The following is an 18,730-nucleotide window of genomic DNA, read 5'->3' as shown; positions in this document are numbered from 1 at the left end:
GCTCCTGATTTTCAGATGTTTTTTAATTAACTAGCGTTTTTAATGTCCGTTTTTGGAGCTGTTTTTCTATAGTCAATGAAAAACGGCTCCAAAAACGGCTCAAGAAGTGACATGCACATCTTTTTCGCGGGCGGCTTTTTTTTTTAACGCGCCCGTTTTTTAGAACGGAAAAAAAACGCAGAGTCGGAACAGAACGCCGTTTTTCCCATTGGAATCAATGGGCAGATGTTTGGAGGCGTTCTGCTTCAGATTTTTCAGTCATTGTTCTGCCCGAAAATAAGCCGTGTGAACATACCCTTAGTGTGAAATGGTTCAAATTTCCCATCTATAAATAAAAGAAAAAAACTAAAAGTATTCAGGGTCGCACTTTATTGACAAGGGGAATGGTAACTCCAAGTTGCCAATTTATTCAATTTCCAGGAGGAATAACAGAGGGAAAGCACAATGCAGTGTTCTAATATAAGATGCTCCAAAATTGTTATATTATGAGGAATGCTAAAACAGACATGTCAGGAGAGCTCCTCTTTACCAACTGAAGGGGAGAAGTCAATGCTTCTCTTTACAGAGGACTGTCGTATTGCTATAATGTCTTCTATAATTATAAAATGCAGCATGAAACCCTAAGGGCTTATTCACACGAACGTGTAATACGTCCGTGATACGCGAGTGATTTTCACGCGTGTCGCACGGACCTATGTTAGTCTATGGGGCCGTGTAGACTGTCCGTGAGTTTCACGCAGCGTGTCCCCGCTGCGTAAAACTCATGACATGTCCTATATTTGTGCGTTGTTCGCGCATCACGCACCCATTGAAGTCAATGGATGCGTGAAAATCATGCGCAGCATACGGAAGCACTTCTGTGTGGCGCGCGTGATTCGCACAACAGCAGTAAAAAGTATGAATGAAAACAGAAAAGCACCACGTGCTGCAAACATACAGAGTGTCATAATGATGGCGGCTGCGCGAAAATCACGCAGCCGCGCATCATATGGTGATGACACATGGAGCTGTTAAGTACCTTTAGCGCGCGCAAAACGCAGCATTTTTTGCGCGCGCAAAACGCAGCATTTTTTGCGCGCGCAAAACGCACACGCTCGTGTAAATCCAGCCTAAAGGAGGGAAAATTATCATCAAGTCAGCTCCACATCCCTGCATGACCATGAAGTCACTGAAATGTAGAGGGACAATTCTAGAGCAGACAGTGGAGGTAAACACTCTGGGGGAACTGGTGAAGCCCCTGCTACAGTCCTCAGCCTTCAGAGTACGGATTGTATGATCACTCATCCCTGCAGGGGGTTACAGAGTGGGGGGGGGGGGGGGCTTCTCATTCATATTCTCTGACTATTGTTTTATTAGATACCTGGGTGATCATCATGCACGGAGGCTGCATCATAATGGCAAATACTGTGCAGACAGGTAATACAAGTGATCCCCCCCCCCATAACAGGACTGCTCCCCAGAACCCTGCAGAGATACTCCCCGGGACCCGGAGGTCGCAATACAAGTGCTGCTCCCCAGGAACCCGAGGTCGCAATACAAGGACTGCTCCCCAGGGCACTGTCTCAATACTTGGGCTGCTCCCCAGGAACATGAGGTCTCAATACAAGGGCTGCTCCCCAGGACCCCGAGGTACAAGGGCTGAGGCTGATGTGTTCTCCATCTGAACTACTTCTTGTTTCCAAAGCATCTTCATACAATCTAAACCCTGTGCCCGGGCACAAAGAGAAGCATTCACATACAGGTTATTACACAGCCGGGCCGGCTCTACACACACAGGAGGGGGCTGTACCACCAAACTACAGGAGTCAGCGAGGGAAGAAGAACTGTATCCATCACAGCCGATACAACGATACAATGTATCTACCGCAAGCAGCAATATTTATACCAATGAGGAGGAAAAAGAAAACAAAAAAAACGGATGTCATTCTGATACATGAAACTGCGGAAGATGATCGTGAAAACATTGTGGACGTTTGTTATTTTTAGTAGTAAAGCACCTTTTAGGATAATGATATTAACACTTCATTGTCTGCTTATTCACAAACCAGAGTCTGAATTAACGGTAGTACAGATGGTGTGTTGGGTGGGGGTTTTGCAATGATTGGGGTTTCCTGTTACCCCGATCTTTTCTATATAACCACTATGACTTTACCCTCAATAACCCCGTGTGAGAGCGGAGACTGCCATCAGTAGAGAACCCGGGGTAAAGCTGACAAGGCCCTGAATGATGATCTAGTACAATGGATGGACTGCGCCAGGACGCTATTAGCTCTGTGTATTACAGGTTCAGAACACGTGATTTCATATTATTGAAGAGTTAATAATCCCTGGATCGCCCCCTGTTTGGTGAGGGGCAGGAATTTGGGGGTAAATTGGAAGCAGACCCGCATCAATGACTTCACAGCATCCATTCAGGCGCATCAATGACCCGTGAGCTGCGTCGTTTATGAGCTCCGGGGACATTTCACTACTTTCAGTAAAGAATAAATCTCAGATTTAATTGTAGCACCAAGCGAGGGGCCAAATATCTGGGTAAAGCGCCCTCAGAGGGGGTCAGGGTAATAAGCAGCCCCCAATATAAGTGAGCAGTCATGAGGAGGGGGCATCTTCTACTGGGTGATCAGGTTTATTCCTCCTCATCGATCACTCTATGGGGTCATGAGGGATCCACAAGACAGGGAGGAAAAACTCCTGTCACCGCTGCACTGAAGAACTATAGAGCAACTGTTCTCTGCGACATAAAGATCTTATCGTATAAAGACCACAGATCCCAGCACTGAAAGTGTCAATCATGGGGTCTCCGAGATTTTATCTTATTTCGCCATTTATAATCACTTTTTCTGTTTAATACATATATCTCTGATCATCCTAACCCTCCTGGTTCATCAGTCTTCTCTCTTTCCTGTAGAGCTGCTGAGTGGTGAGGGGGTCCATATGATCACACCTCTGTGTATCGGTCTAGAAAATATATATATATATATATATATATACATATTCTTTAGGGAGTCCCTTCGTGTGTGGGACTTTGGCATTTAAAGTCTGTTCTAATATGTTTTATGACTCCATTCCCCTCAGACACCCACATAACCTCAGAGCGACCTCCATCACCTCCAGATATTCGACCATCAGGCTGAGACTTGTAGTACTTCACAGCTATGTATTGCCTGGTTTTATTATAAACCTTCACAAGCTGCTGAAGGGTTAATGGGCTTTGACTCCACCGTTGATGCTCTAGTGGCCCCAGGCAAGAGGAGAAATGACCCCGCAAGCAGCATCCAGATGTGGCGGACTCTGGGGACCTGGATGCAGACCCCTGGATTGTGGAGCAGACATAAGGAGGGGGGCTGAGTCCCCTTTCCATCTCCCTCCTCCCCCAGTCTACATGGATGGAGACAGACCCTCCCTCCCTTACCTACAGCGACCAGAGCCCCCACACCCCCTGCCCCGCAGCTGCGCTGGAAATTGCACTAGAATTGATGAGGTTAATTTCATGCAGAGGCGGACGAGAAAGAAGCAACGAGAGGCCCAGACCCCAGACAAATGGGTACCTGATGCCCTGAACCCGGAGGACCCTAATCCTATCCCCCTGTACCTGATCCTCGAGGATCTCACCTTATCCTGCACGATCATCACCTTGTTCCTAGTGCCTGATCCTGGAGGACCCTCACTTTGTCCCCTGATCCTGGAGGACCCTCACTCTGTGCCCTGATCCTGGAGGACCCTCACTTTGTGCCCTGATCCTGGAGGACCCTCACCTTGCCCCCCTGTACCTGTCCTGTTGGATCTAACATTGTGGATTACACTGGACAGATATAATGCATCTGAAGAAACTGGTGGAGCACAGAAAGGTCGGTGAGAAATAATAAGAGATCGCGTCCCGTCCACCTCATGTCTGGAGCTTCCACTATAGATCAGGGGGCCACAAGCTTGTACGGGGAGTGATAGAAGTTTCCTTGTAGTTGTAGTGGGGGGGGGGGGGCACAATGCTGCTGATGTGGGGGCTCTTATCTCCGGGCACATATATCCTGTCTGTATGTGATGTAGATGCGCAGGCAGTGACTTCACTTCCCAAAATGACCAAAAAAAGCTTTCATCCGGTGAAGAGTCAGGGGAGGCAGAGACAGAAGGCAGAGGAACAGCGGGGCTGGGGCGCCGTATAACCGGGTCAATGTGCGGGACATCACTGGCCTCTTCTGTATTCAGCTCCCCATGGACGGGACCATCAAGGTAAGAGAGCGCCACGTCTCTGCCGGACCCCCATCACTGACCCTGTACCCCCCTCCTCCGCAGGCTGCCTGTGTACCGATTATTCCGCCTGCCCCTCTCCAGCACCTCCCTGAGGCTACAAGCCCCCGCTTTCCATTAACACCTCCAAATCTGTTGCTCCTCCATCTCTCTTGAACCCCTGACACAGTAATTAGGCAGTCACAGTTTTGTGCAACCCGGCCACTGTGTGGGCGACACACTCCATACACAGCTGGGACTCCGGTACAATGCAACCTCCAGAGTTGCTGTACAAGGTCTGTGCTTTGCTATGTATATAGGTTATGTCCTCTCTCTCAGGTATAGGTCATCACTAATATCTATCAGATTATATATATATATATATCTCTATCTCAATATCATCTATCCCAGATGTATTTAGACTAGATCAGCTGTCCCCTAGGTATATGTCACCATCCTTCTGTCCTATGTATATAGATGATCATCCCCTATATATCTACATGGGGTACAGTGTAGATTAGTAGGACATCACTCTCTTGAGCTTTCTATGCGTTGGTTCTTACATTACTGTATTACTTCTTATATCTTGTGGCATCTCCAGGAGATGAGGTGGGATCATGATGTTCAGTAAAGATCTTGCTGCTCTGAGAACCTATATAATCCCCTTGCGTCGTAAACCATTGACAAGGACAATACTTCATATACCACATCAAATGACTGGTGAGGTTTGTAAAATAGCCACTGGTCTTCAGCCCTAGCAGAATGTGGGCACAACAGACCGCAACGAGCACAAAAGAGGTGGAGAGCAGAGAAGACAAAAAGGGGCAGAGGGCAAACAGTTTAGTAATGGAGAAAAGTATTGGGCCTGGCAGTCAGAGGGGGTGGGGGGGGGGGCAGAGTGCTGCTGGGCCTAGCTAGAAGAGAAAGCAGGACACTGGCACCACTTGCAGGGAGACAGGCAGCACTGGGCATTATTATTATAAGGGGCTGACCACTAAATGTAGTGAAAAGAGGGAGTAGAGCACTGGGCATAGCCAAAAGAAGGTATGGAGTGAGCCCTAGCTACCAGAAGGCCAAAACACTGGCTTAGCAGAGTGGGAGCATAGCACTGTGCCTAGGATAGAGTGGGCAGAACACTGGGCATAGTGGGCAGAACACTGGGCATAGTGGACAGAACACTGGGCATAGTGGACAGAGTGGGCAGAACACGGTACAGAGGGGGCAGCATATTAGGCCTAGGGAAGAGTGGGCAGAACCCTAGGCATAGTGTACAGAGTGGGCAGAACACTGGGCATAGTGGACAGAACACGGGGCATGGTGGACAGAGTGGGCAGAACACTGGGCATGGTGGAAAGAGTGGGCAGAACACTGGGCATGGTGGACAGAGTGGGTAGAACACTGGGCATGGTGGAAAGAGTGGGCAGAACACTGGGCATGGTGGACAGAGTGGGCAGAACACTGGGCATAGTGGGCGCAACACTGGACATCGTGGACAGAACACTGGGCATAGTGGACAGAACACTGGGCATAGTGGACAGAACATTGGGCATAGTGGACAGCATATTAGGCCTAGGGTAGAGTGGGCCGAACGCTGGGCATAGTGGACAGAGGGGGCAGCATATTAGGCCTAGGGCAGAGTGGGCCGAACGCTGGGCATAGTGGACAGCATATTAGGCCTAGGGCAGAGTGGACCGAACGCTGGGCATAGTGGACAGCATATTAGGCCTAGGGCAGAGTGGGCAGAACGCTGGGCAGAGTGGACAGAGTGGGTAGAACACTGGACAGAGCGGGCAGCATATTAGGCCTAGGGCAGAATATGGTTTCTCTTGGCGGTTTGGTGTTTCAGAGTGGGCTGAAGTGCAGGCAGCAGCCCCAGAACTGATGTAGAGCATCAAGCTCTGTCTGTTTCTTTGAGACAAGCAGCAGAGGAAGTTGTCAGTGTAACACATGGCTGTATGCCCACAATGGGTGTGTGAGATGGGGACTCACTGCTGCTTCACCCAGAGCACAATTTACCGTCTATATGAAGCGTACAATAACGGGTCTCGTGATCGCAAAGAAATATTAACAGTCTGTATGTACCTTCATGCACAGCAAAAAGAACCATGTAATGACCCCGACCCGGTTTATAATAACAATACATCCAGATGTGTGCCACAGAAAAATGATCAGAAATGAACCTGCGTTGACATATATTGGGTTTATTTGTGCGCACTGTGTATGTAATTCTGTTTCTATCATAATGAAATCATTTTATAAATGATTAACGTGATAAGTGAGCAGGTGTGGGGTCTGCAGAGGTCATCAGGTTTATTTCATGGTTTCTAAGTCCGTTTACTATGGCAAGGAAATGGTTACGGGGATCTGCATCTAAAAACGCCTGTGCCCACAGACTGAGCTGATGAGAATTGGGCTCGTCTGCGCCTCTGGTACATTGAAATCTGCTGACCTGATGGAAAATACAGTTAAGAAATAACAAACTGCACCAAGTGAAATGTGTGATTAGATCAGTAACTGCAGATATCTCTGAATGACAAAGTGATGTTTTCTTTTAGAAAGTAGCAGATGTGATGGGAGGAATCAGTAAAGGGGGGGGGGGTGCATTTTGGGTAACATTTCCTCAGAAAGGTTTAGGTGCAATGCAGAATGTGTGTTTTGTTCCGTATAGATAAAACCGGTGATAAAATCTCATACATGAACACGTAGTTGACCCTTCTACTTCAGCGGTGCTTAGTCAGCAGTCACATGGGGAAGTTGTGCCGCCATGACTCTTGAGGTTGAGAAGTCCTTGGGTGCAGTCACACACGGCAGATTTTGTTGCAGAAACTTCTGCAACTGAAAACTAGTTAAATTTGTCTGCATGCGGTTGTTTCTGCAGCAGGTGCATCGATTTCTACAAGTTACATTCAGTTGAGTAGAACAGATTTTCAGGTGCAAACATTTCTACAACAAAATTTGTCACATGTGAATCCACCCTTTAAGGACTGCTAAACCTCAAGAGTCATGGCGGCACAACTTCCAATCACTAATACTTCCTCTGGTCAAGGCTGGGATAAAGGATAAATGGATATACCGCTGCCTTGGGTGCCATTAAAGGGGCAACATCTTATGGATTTAGAAAAAAAAAAAAAAATAACCAAACAATGTTTTACCTACTAAAGAAATATAGGGTGGTCAGCCGGCCTTGCGTTAAGAACTACAGATGTCTAGAGGAGGGAAATGTGGAGTATGTATTGTAAATAACACCAGGGATTGGCAGGGAAGAGGCACTTCAGTGAATGACAGTTCATCTGACAAATCCTCCTTCATGGAAGTTATTGAACTTCACGGACCGGTGGTAGTCGTGTCCAGTGTCCTGTCTCCTGCTTCTGATTCATCTATTTGCACCCATGGATGTTTTTGAGGGTTTTATGCAAATGTCTCGCATCTTACATCTTTATTGCACGGGTCATTTGCATGGAACTCACTTAAAAGGTCAATAAATCTGGGCAGGAGAGTATAAATGGCTGCCATGAGTCAGGAGCTACATCTGGGCTCCCAGTCCACCCATGGCCAGGATGCTCCTGTACTCCTGAGCTCATCTTTGCTGCTCACTGAGGATTTTTCTACAGTAAAGGCCCATGTGCAGAGATTATAGAACAACCAGTTTGGTTTGGGTAAGCGCTGATGGAAATATCCTCAAATGTTAAAATTAGAATTTTTTGCTGTGCACACTGGTCTTCAGGAAAAAGGGGGTCCCCTATTTTAGACACCACTAATGGCCATTCTAAGCACCTCACATAAACAATAAAAATGTGTGGACGTAGTGACTCGTCATTGGATATTTGGTTCCATTAAAACTACTTCCAGAGTAAACTCAAGACCCAAATATTCCCACATATCTAGAGACTCTTCAAATGTGTTACTGCAGGGCTGGGATAAATAATTGTAACTGGCCATAAAAGGTCTTAGATTTTGGCCCATTGCAACAATAGGTAACAATTATGTATTGGGAAATATCACGCCAAAAGGTCCTGGGCCGTGTAAACGAGCACCGATCAACTAGACAGCTCGTTAATCGGCGCCCGCTTGCTCCTTTCACATGGAGCTAATATAGGACGAGCCGTTGTTACTCCGATTGCTCATCCCCATACATTATCATCATGTTGGCAGCACGTCGTTGTTTACACAGGGTGATGTGCCACCGACCACATTAATCTTTTACTTTTTAAAAACAAAAACGATCAGCAGATCAACGACTGTTTGCTCATCCATCTGCTGATCGCAGTTATCAGCGACGAGCGTTGTATGAATAATTGGCCTGTGTAAAAGGGGCTTTACTGATGACCAGTAGTTCTTGAAATCACAGAGATTTTCCAGCATTTTGACGTGATGACATGAACAGTGAAGGATTAGACCCCCGCTGTGCTGGTGATGAAGGAGTAGGCCTGGCTCCTGGCCTAAGGTGCAAGATCTGTGTCAGGGCCCCCAACCATCATGTGACATTTATAGTACTGCGTTTTTTTTCATGATGCAGACGACTCTATGGACCCCCCATTGGTAACAACTCCAATCTCTGTACCCCATATAGATGTGCTATTTGCCAAGTACAAATGCAGGGAAATCAGAGCATGCATGTCCTAGTAAAGGACTTTCAGCCCACCATGTAATGCCTATGGCTAGAACAAGAGCTGCAGGATCTAAAGGTGAACAGACATGGAGCCATTTTTACATCAACAGTAACACCTTGCAAGGATTAGACATTAACAATCACAAAAACTAGCTGCCTGGCTACGAGGGGGTCGGGGGCCCTCTGTTATTACCACTAGGACTAGAATGAATAGTCCTATATTGTACTGCAGGTTGAGTGAGGAACATAGATGTTGTACAGGTTGGAACTGTTATAGTCAATAATGATGCTTTTGTTTTACGATGATCCTCACCTTCCTTGAGCTGATGTTCTGTCTTAACGCAACATCTAATGGATGAAGTTTACCAAGGGGCTGCTAAAGAGACAAGCGGCATTCCCAAATTGTTGAGTTCTGTTTCAGAGAAAGACTAGAAATGACACGGACCAATATAAAGCCACTTATCCGGATCAGGATCGCTGAGGTTTCATAATCACTACATTTGGACTTGAGTCAGAGACAGAAGTTTTCCCCACACACTGATTCTAGGATGATGAACTCATCTGAAAGGACTGGAATTGTAAGTTTACATTCTGGAAAACAAATGGAGATTAATTTTTGGTTGTTGGACTTGGCGCTTTAGTCGGGGTGAAAGGGAAAATCTGTAGGAGATCAGCTAAATATAAAATAAAGCTGCAAGAAACTTCTTGTTGTTGGGGAGTGAATGAGAATAATTCACAATCGTCTAGCAGAGTTGATTGTATGAACTGTATGTCCCCCATAGGACCCCTATGAGATCACTGAGCACAGTAGGATATCCAGTAAACCACATGAGAACCTGCAGTATAACAACAGTCAACAAGTTGGAGTTCACAGGTTCTGCGGTTTCCTTTTGTACAGTCTCTACGTTTACTGTTCCATGTGGGACTTTTGGGAATTATATGAATATAAATTAAGAGGTCCGCCACCTCACATACAGCATACACTTTTTTGAAACTTCATTATCAACAATATACACACATATATTATCACTCTATATATATATATATATACACACACACACACACTACCGTTCAAAAGTTTAGGGTCACTTAGAAATTTCCTTATTTTTGAAAGAAAAGCCCAGTTTTTTTCAATGAAGATAACATTAAATGAATCAGAAATCCCCTCTATACATTGTTAATGTGGTAAATGACTATTCTAGCTGCAAACGTCTGGTTTTTAATGCAATATCTACATAGGTGTATAGAGGCCCATTTCCAGCAACCATCACTCCAGTGTTCTAATGGTACATTGTGTTTGATAACTGTGTTAGAAGGCTAATGGATGATTAGAAAACCCTTGAAAACCCTTGTGCAATTATGTTAGCACCGCTGTAAACAGTTTTGCTGTTTAGAGGAGCTATAAAACTGACCTTCCTTTGATCTAGTTGAGAATCTGGGGCATTACATTTGTGGGTTCGATTAAACTCTCAAAATGGCTAGAAAAAGAGAGCTTTCATATGAAACTCGACAGTCTATTCTTGTTCTTAGAAATGAAGGCTATTCCATGCGAGAAATTGCCAAGAAACTAAAGATTTCCTACAACGGTGTGTACTACTCCCTTCAGAGGACAGCACACACAGGCTCTAACCAGAGTAGAAAGAGAAGTGGGAGGCCCCGCTGCACAACTGAGCAACAAGACAAGTACATTAGAGTCTCTAGTTTGAGAAACAGACGCCTCACAGGTCCTCAACTGGCAGCTTAATTAAATAGTACCCGCAAAACGCCAGTGTCAACGTCTACAGTGAAGAGGCGACTCCGGGATGCTGGCCTTCAGGGCAGAGTGGCAAAGAAAAAGCCATATCTGAGACTGGCTAATAAAAGGAAAAGATTAATATGGGCAAAAGCACACAGACATTGGACAGAGGAAGATTGGAAAAAAGTGTTATGGACAGACGAATGGAAGTTTGAGGTGTTTGGATGACACAGAAGAACATTTGTGAGACGCAGAACAACTGAAAAGATGCTGGAAGAGTGCCTGACACCATCTGTCAAGCATGGTGGAGGTCATGTGATGGTCTGGGGTAAAGTGGGAGATTTGTACAAGGTAAAAGGGATTTTGAATAAGGAAGGCTATCACTCCATTTTGCAACGCCATGCCATACCCTGTGGACAGCGCTTGATTGGAGCTAATTTCATCCTACAACAGGACAATGACCCAAAGCACCTCCAAATGATGCAAGAACTATTTAGGGAAGAAGCCGGCAGCCGGTATTCTATCTGTAATGGAGTGGCCAGCGCAGTCACCAGATCTCAACCCCATAGAGCTTTTGTCGGAGCAGCTTGACCGTATGGTACGCAAGAAGTGCCCATCAAGCCAATCCAACTTGTGGGAGGGGCTTCTGGAAGCATGGGGGGAAATTTCTCCCGATTACCTCAGCAAATTAACAGCTCGAATGCCAAAGGTCTGCAATGCTGGAATTGCTGCAAATGGAGCGACCAAAGCAAAGTCTGAAGGAGAAAATTATTATTTCAAATAAAAATCATTATTTCTAACCTTGTCAATGTCTTGACTATATTGCCTTGCAGCACTGGGGTCCTGGGTTCAAATCCAACCAAGGACAACATCTGCATGGAGTTTGTATGTTCTCCCCGTGTTTGCGTGGGTTTCCTCCGGGTACTCCGGTTTCCTCCCACACCCCAAAAACATACCCATAGGGAATTTAGATTGTGAGCCCCAATGGGGACAGTAAAAAAGTGGACCTCTGTACAGCGCTGCGTAATATGTTGGCGCTATATAAGTAACTGAAATAAATAAAAATAAATAAATAAACGTTTCCCCTGTCTGTACTGGCTGGGAGGGCACTAGAGAAGAAGCCAGGAAGGCCAATGGTGCTCATAATGAGTATCAAGACACTAAGTAACTGCACACCTTTGAAGATATAATGTAATATGGTGTTTAATGCAACGGTTAAAATTTTATTTATTTAAAAAAAATGTTAACTTGAGATACAGCTGCTTTGTATCCTAGATATACAAAAAAATGGGACATAGAATATAATTAAAACCACAGAAAAAGGCCATACTCACAGATTAGGTGGTGGGTAAAATACCCGTTCCAAACAGGACGCAACCAGGTCAGAGAATGCTGTTGATGGGAAGTGCCCAGGTGTGTTTAAATAATGATAGCCACTCCCACTAACCTTGAGGGGAGTGGTGTGTTGGGCATGGAAGTAAATGTGTAGTAATAATAAATAATAAAGTACTGTGTATAGTGCACATGTGAGGTATAGGGGACATGATTAAGTGTAGTGTGTAGAGATCAGGGCTGTGAGTGAAACAAAAACGTGAGTGTAGTGTGTAAACATGGAGGCATAGTGTTTGGATAGTGAGGCACAGCATATATCGCCGAATAGCAGCCTATTTATAACGCCCATATTGTAAGAGAGCGGGCTGCCCTGCATGCAGTGCCAAACATCCGCACACCAGGCTATCCCAGCATCATAAGACCTGGGCGCGTCCTGAAAAAAAGTATATACAATGTAAGTAACCATGAGAAAACATGGGGTATTAGTTGTTGTTTTGGCCAAAAAAACGCAAGCTCGCAATCCACGTCACGGATCCCCACACTTGCGAGTCCCTACCTGGAACTTTTCGTTCCAAAATCTAAGAAAAAAAAAAAAAATGGGACATAGAATATAATTAAAACCACAGAAAAAGGCCATACTCACAGATTAGGTGGTGGGTAAAAATACCCGTTCCAAATCCGTACGATCAGCGGGACTGACGGTAAATCGCTGCCTCTGATTTTGTACCTCCAACGAATAGTGATTGATAACAGGTGGATCTTGCATGTCAGAGACACACAGGACCCGCTGTCACCGAAGCCGTCAGTCCCGCTGACCTGACGGATTTGCTTTTCAGAGCAAGATGCAGCTTCTATGTATACAGGATATACAGAAGCTGTATCTCAAAAAGTTTAATTTTTTATTAATAAAAATAAATTACAAAGTTGCACTAAACACCATGATACATTGTTTTAGTAAGTAAACATTTTCAAAAGGTTTCCATAGACTTTAAGCAAAAGAAAGAGTCACTTAAGTTTTATAAATTATTGTTAATCTGGATGTTATAAGTCATTATTGAACTGTTAGGCCCTGTTCACACTGAGTTTTTTTGCAGGCAGAAAATTCTGCCTGGAAAAATCAGCTCCAGTTTTTTTAAAGATGTTTTGCACCAGAGGCATTTGACACGTTTTTTGCCGTATTTTTTTATAACCTATTTCGTCAATAGGCAAAGGAAAAAACCGCAAGTTTTTTTTTTACATAAAACTCGCCAAAAAAAAAGCGTAAAAAACAGTGTCGGCCATTCGTGGCATTTTTTTCAATGGGGTTTTTGAGGCGGAAAACGCCCCAAGATAGGGCACGTTGCTTCTTTTACCCGCGAGCGTTTTTTTCTGCTAGCGAGAAAAAAACCGCCTCCACCTCCCATTGAAAACAATAGGAGGCAATTTCGGCCGTTTTTTGCGGCGGTAATGTAATGTATGTACATAGTGACCAGCAGAATATTGAGTACAGCTCTGGAGTATAATACAGGATGTAACTCAGGATCAGTACAAAATAATATTCTGCGTTGTGAACTCCGTTCATCTGTTTTGTCATAGGATGTAAAAAACGGAATTCAAGGTGTAAAGGATCGGTCACACGATAAGAAAAAAGGTGCCATTGATTTATAATGGGGTACATTGGGTGTCGCCATGGCTGCTGGGAAAAATAGCTCTGCATGCTGCAATATTCTTTCTGATGGAATATGTGATGGCTGCTTTGAATGTGGCCTTCAACGAAGATGTGAACAGAGCCCAAGTAATGTCATGTATTTACAAAGTGCCAACTTTTTACATGGAATAACATAGTAATTTAAGGTAATTTTGTGTGAAAATCTGTTACATCTATGACCATTTTTACACATGGCTATTATGTCTATGATTAATGAACGTCAATCAATAATACAGAGTGCCGATCGGCGCTCATTTGCTCCATTTACATGGAGAAATAACCAGAATATATGGGGATGAATAATTTGGTAATATGATCGCTTGTTCCCATACATTCACATCTAGTCGGCAGCTTATCCCGTCTACACAGGAAGATGTGCTGCCGACAAGCGACCATATTGCAGGCTGCATAAAATAATCAAATATCCGTCAATGGAGCGTTTGTTTGTTTGTTAGCTGATGACTGACCTGTTTACCTAGGACAATGATCGGGAGCGAGCGTTCGTACGGGTTCGCCCAATCATTGGCCTGCGTAAAAAGTGTCTTAACACTCAATAGGAAGTGTCCACCTTCTGATAGAGAAGCTTTTCAATGACACTTAAGTTCCCTGGAACTACAAGGATTTATATCATATTTAGTGCTGCGTCTGGTTGTTCTTTGGCCTGTGTTGTAGGTTACTGATCTATTTCTTATGGGTGTAAAGTGCCGGGTTTTGTGCTGTTTTGGGTACAGAATGTCTCTAGAACCAGAACTGTGGCGCACCCCGGCATTTACCATTCTTGTGAAACAGTCTGTCCGATCCTGAACCTCGCGCAGTATTGAGCATAGAAAAAATTCATCGGGTAGAAAATACACATGGCCTATGGTTTATTAGCGGACCTATTCATGTTGTGTAGCCCATGTAGGGGTTAAACTTCATACGATGAGGCAGGAATTGGCAATTGAAGAGTTAATGTCACTTTAGAAGTCACATTTGCTCTATTATAGTTTGTTCTTCTAGAGTTTGATAGTCTTCTCGCTGCATCCCATGCCGCCTCAGCTGGGTTCCCTTATCAGCAGCAGCGAGACTTCCGCAAGACACATCCAGCTCTTCCTGATCTACTTCCTCTGACAGAACAAAAGGGAACATTTGACCTTCTTTTCCTATGTCCCATCCCATATTAGTCCGACCGCAGCATCGTGAACAATAGGGAGCGAGATTACAGAGTGGCGTCTGCTATGAAAGGAGGCGCAGAGTTTTCGTACCCTGTACATTTTCTATAACAGATGGATGCCTATATATGAATAGGATACTTTATGTGTATGGCAGGACTGGTATAGAAGGAGCAGCGGTTTATGGTGTGAATGGTGGTATAGAAGGAGAAGCGGTAAAATCCGTACTGGATTTTAACCTTCTTAATTCAAACAGCAAGGAAAAAACATTACATATATTTATAGACTCACGCCAGCGTCTGCCACATTGTATGAACAGCAAAGAAGGCGACAATTACAGAGTTTTAATGGTCAAATAATGTAAAAAAAAACAACAAAAAAACAAAAAACGGTGGACAAAATTGTGTGAAAGTTATTAAAAGCCCAATATGTTGTATCAGCCTGAATAGTGGGGTTCAAAAGGATGGGCAGGGGGTTCTTGCTTCAGATATGGGATTCTAATGGGGATGTAAAACCAGGATACTATTACTATGAGACACTAACTCTTCCATCCTTTTCCTGCTATAAAAAGAAATGGTCGGGACCTAAACCACCCCCTTCGCATAGCAATCAGGGTTTCATGACCAATACTATAAGGCTGGGTTCACACTGAGTTTTTTTTACGCGGAAACTGCGCCGAAAAACTCGTCAAAAAATATGCCAGACATTGATTTCAATGGGAGGCAGAGGCGGTTTTCTCGCGGGTAAAAGAAGGGACATGCCCTATCTTCGTGCGGTTACGCCTCTGACCTCCCATTGACATCAATGGAAGGCAGAGAAAGCGTATTTCGCAGCGTTTTATGCCCGCAGCAATCAATAGCCGCGGGCGAAAAACACCGCGAAAATCGGCGTGCAGGCGACTTCCAAACGGAATTTTGAGGCAGATTATCCACCTGCAAAAAACTCTGTGTGATCCCGGCCTAGAACACAACTTTGAGACAATTTGGGTAAGATGCATTGACAAATCCGACCTGTGTAACTATATCACTACAACATTTACATGTAGACTATTTATTGGTTTATATTTGGTTAGACACTTTACTGTTGACTTTTAGGCTAAATACATGTTCATTGACGTCGCAATATTAAGACTTTTTACATTTTTTTCTGATTGGCCAAAATTCTGAACAAAAAGACCCCCCCCCCTCCGTCTATTGCTGAAACAAGAGGACACAGAATATTCAAGCAACTTTTTTTTACTTTTACCTGAAACGGTTGATCAACAGGAAAGTAAATTCCAAACTGGCAACTTCTAAAAACCTTCATTTAGCAAATAAGCCAAGTTTACAACATAAACCCCATCAAACCATTCAACGCAGTCACAATCTATAAAACAAAGCTGCTCTTTTCCATCAAGTGTCAACCAATCACGCAGAAGTGGCCACAAAATGTCACAGATTTACAGCACCTCTAAACCTACTGATAAAGCTGCCAAATACTTGTATGAATTGGTGTTGAGATGATCATTCCTATTCTGCAAGTGAAATTGTATGCAATGACTGGACATTTGCTTCACATGTGCAAAAAGGAGCCAATAATCTTCACCTCAAATCCTGCATTGCAAAATGACACAGTGACTCTGACCGGATGTAAACTGGGTGACATTGTGCAATATGGATGTTACAGAACAGCAGCAAGAGAGATCCCCCATAGAGGCTCAAAAAGTAACGGCTGTCCGAGTAGGGATGACGTCTAGATATGGAGCCAAGAGCAGGATAAAATATCACTGACATTCCTGCTGGAAATGCCCTTTTCAGGGTGGTACCCACAATTTACAGACCTGATCATGGCAAGTGTATAGGGCGCTATATACCTGCAGCTAAGACGCCAGTTGTTAATTATTGTGACTGTAACTGGAAAGCAGTTGTGAAGTTTCTGCTTTCTCACCTCAGCTACATGGAGCAGTGATTCTGGAGTAGATTTGTGCTCCTTACTACGTCTCAAGAGCCAGAAATACGAATAGCTTTATATCCTATTGGAAGCAGCGCTACAGTTCTCTATAGAAACCATGTGCATGTTTACAGACCCTCGCTGGGTTAGGCTGATATGTAGTTGGATCACCGGCCCCATCTGTATGTATTTGAGGTATTTGGATCTTGGTGGAGTTCAAGCAGGGCTACAAGCCCAACTTAAAAATATGAGTCAGTAACTGGAAACGTTCAGCAAAATTATTAGTTATCTTGCACGGAGAGTAACCGCGGCCTCGGATCGTCCTGAAATTTCTAGACTGACGTTTGTGGTTTACAATATCAAAATAACTATCTGCACCATCAACGCTTCACAAACTAGTTTCTCGCTCTCTCTTTTTTCTTCTAAAAATATCAGAGCCACTTCCTGTTTTTTCACCCGACATCTGTAGTAGAGCCATGCACTGAACACAGTTTTATATTTAGCCGCCACTTATGAGGGAGAAGTGTTCTAAGTCCTTAGTTAATACAATAGTTATTCTTAAGATCACAATAAACGTTAGTCTTCTAAGTACAGGAAGAGGCAGGACACCATTAAGTATGAAGCAATATTAGTAATCATCATGTCTGCTCTGCTGGCGAGAATCACATACAATACAAATATCTGCTAGAAGATCTTCAGCCAACAATTAACACCAACAATTCTCCCATTAACATGCATGTTCCCCTTATCCAAATGTGCGAATTAATCCCAATGGAAGAGGGATGGGGGTGCCCGACATTTAGTGCCGCATATTTCATAGGAAGATTACAACAGTCAGATAAAATCCAACCTGCCTCATCTGGGCTCCTAAGAGCCACCCAAGACCCGAGCCACCCAAGACCCGAGCCAACCAAGACCCGAGCCAACCAAGACCCGAGCCAATCAAGACCCGAGCCAACCAAGACCCGAGCCACCCAAGACCCGAGCCAACCAAGACCCGAGCCAACCAAGACCCGAGCCACCCAAGCCAGCCCCTACAGATCTCAGCTTATTGAACAGTTTCATAGATATACCCATCTCAGAAAACTTGTTCCACCCATACTCCATGTGTCTTTATTGTGCAGTGGCAGGATTGATTTTTTTCTAAGGAAAAATGCTGTTCACATTTTCCAGTTGTACTAATTTGAGACATCTAAAAAGGGACAGCAATTTATATACAAAAACAACTTGTGCAACATCATTCAGTCTTAGGCCCTGTACTCTTTTTGACGCGGAAGCCACAGCAAAAAAACGTCCGAAATTGCCTCCCATTGTTTTCAATGGGAGGTGGAGGCGTTTTTTCCCGCAAGTAGAAAAAAACCGCCAGCGGGAAAAAGCAGCATCATGCCCTATCTTGAGGTGTTTTCCGCCTCAAAAACCCAGTTGAAATTATTGGTAGATGAAAAAAAACACTGCGACCGGCCGACGTGTTTTATGTCAAAAACCGCTCATGGTTTTTCCCTTTCCCTGTTGAAGAAATAGATTAAAAAAAAAGGTGTCCCAAAACGCGGCAAAAGCCGCAATATAAAACCGCCTGTGGTGCAAAACCACTTTAAAAAAAAACGTTGCAGATTTTTTCAGGCAAAATTTTCTACCTGCAGAAAAACTCAGTGTGAACATACCCTAACAATGCGGCCCATGTTGTCCTGAGCTTCAGCTCACACCGACATTACACATTAGGGAGACTTGTGCAACATCTTCGTCCTCACAGCAAAATATAGCCGGCAGCAGTGAGACTACACCGGGTGTTATGCCATAGACTCAAATGTATACTGCATAGCAGAAGCCATTATCTGCTGCCTCATCACATACCGTCATATAACAGTAGAATATATCTCATATAAAGGACATGCAGGAGCTCTGTCCGCAGCCTGAACCTCTGCCTATAGGATGGGAGGAAGCGACTGCTACAACTGTATCCCAAATGCCCGAGCCAATACTTCATCATGGTCAGAATGGATGTTCTGAAGGGAATGACATCACCAGGTTTTGTTCTGTGATCGTCCTAATTAAAAAAACATTTA

At 44.3% G+C, this 18,730-nt stretch overlaps 2 protein-coding genes across 8 annotated transcripts in view; one reads left to right on the top strand and one right to left on the bottom strand.

Moving 5' to 3' along the window:
• The window catches only part of ETS1 (ETS proto-oncogene 1, transcription factor), a 211,351-nt gene that overhangs the window by 142,922 nt on the left and 49,699 nt on the right, over positions 1-18,730 (bottom strand). The gene's annotated exons all lie outside the window — the stretch shown is intronic.
• FLI1 (Fli-1 proto-oncogene, ETS transcription factor) overlaps positions 3,488-18,730 on the top strand; it is a 58,641-nt gene continuing 43,398 nt past the window's right edge. Inside the window, exon 1 of one of the 2 annotated variants that reach the window (XM_075839149.1) lies at positions 3,488-3,848. In XM_075839149.1, the coding sequence (XP_075695264.1) occupies positions 3,816-3,848 (33 nt within the window). In that variant the 5' untranslated portion in view covers positions 3,488-3,815. Of the gene's footprint in view, positions 3,849-4,102; positions 4,228-18,730 lie in introns of those variants that run through there. The other variant, XM_075839150.1, reaches the window with a different exon arrangement.

Source organism: Rhinoderma darwinii, chromosome 10 (assembly GCF_050947455.1).
Source record: "Rhinoderma darwinii isolate aRhiDar2 chromosome 10, aRhiDar2.hap1, whole genome shotgun sequence".
In the NCBI taxonomy this organism is placed as follows: Eukaryota; Metazoa; Chordata; class Amphibia; order Anura; family Rhinodermatidae; genus Rhinoderma; species Rhinoderma darwinii.
Note: the sequence above shows the minus strand (reverse complement) of the source record. Positions and strands in the feature narration are given on the sequence as shown.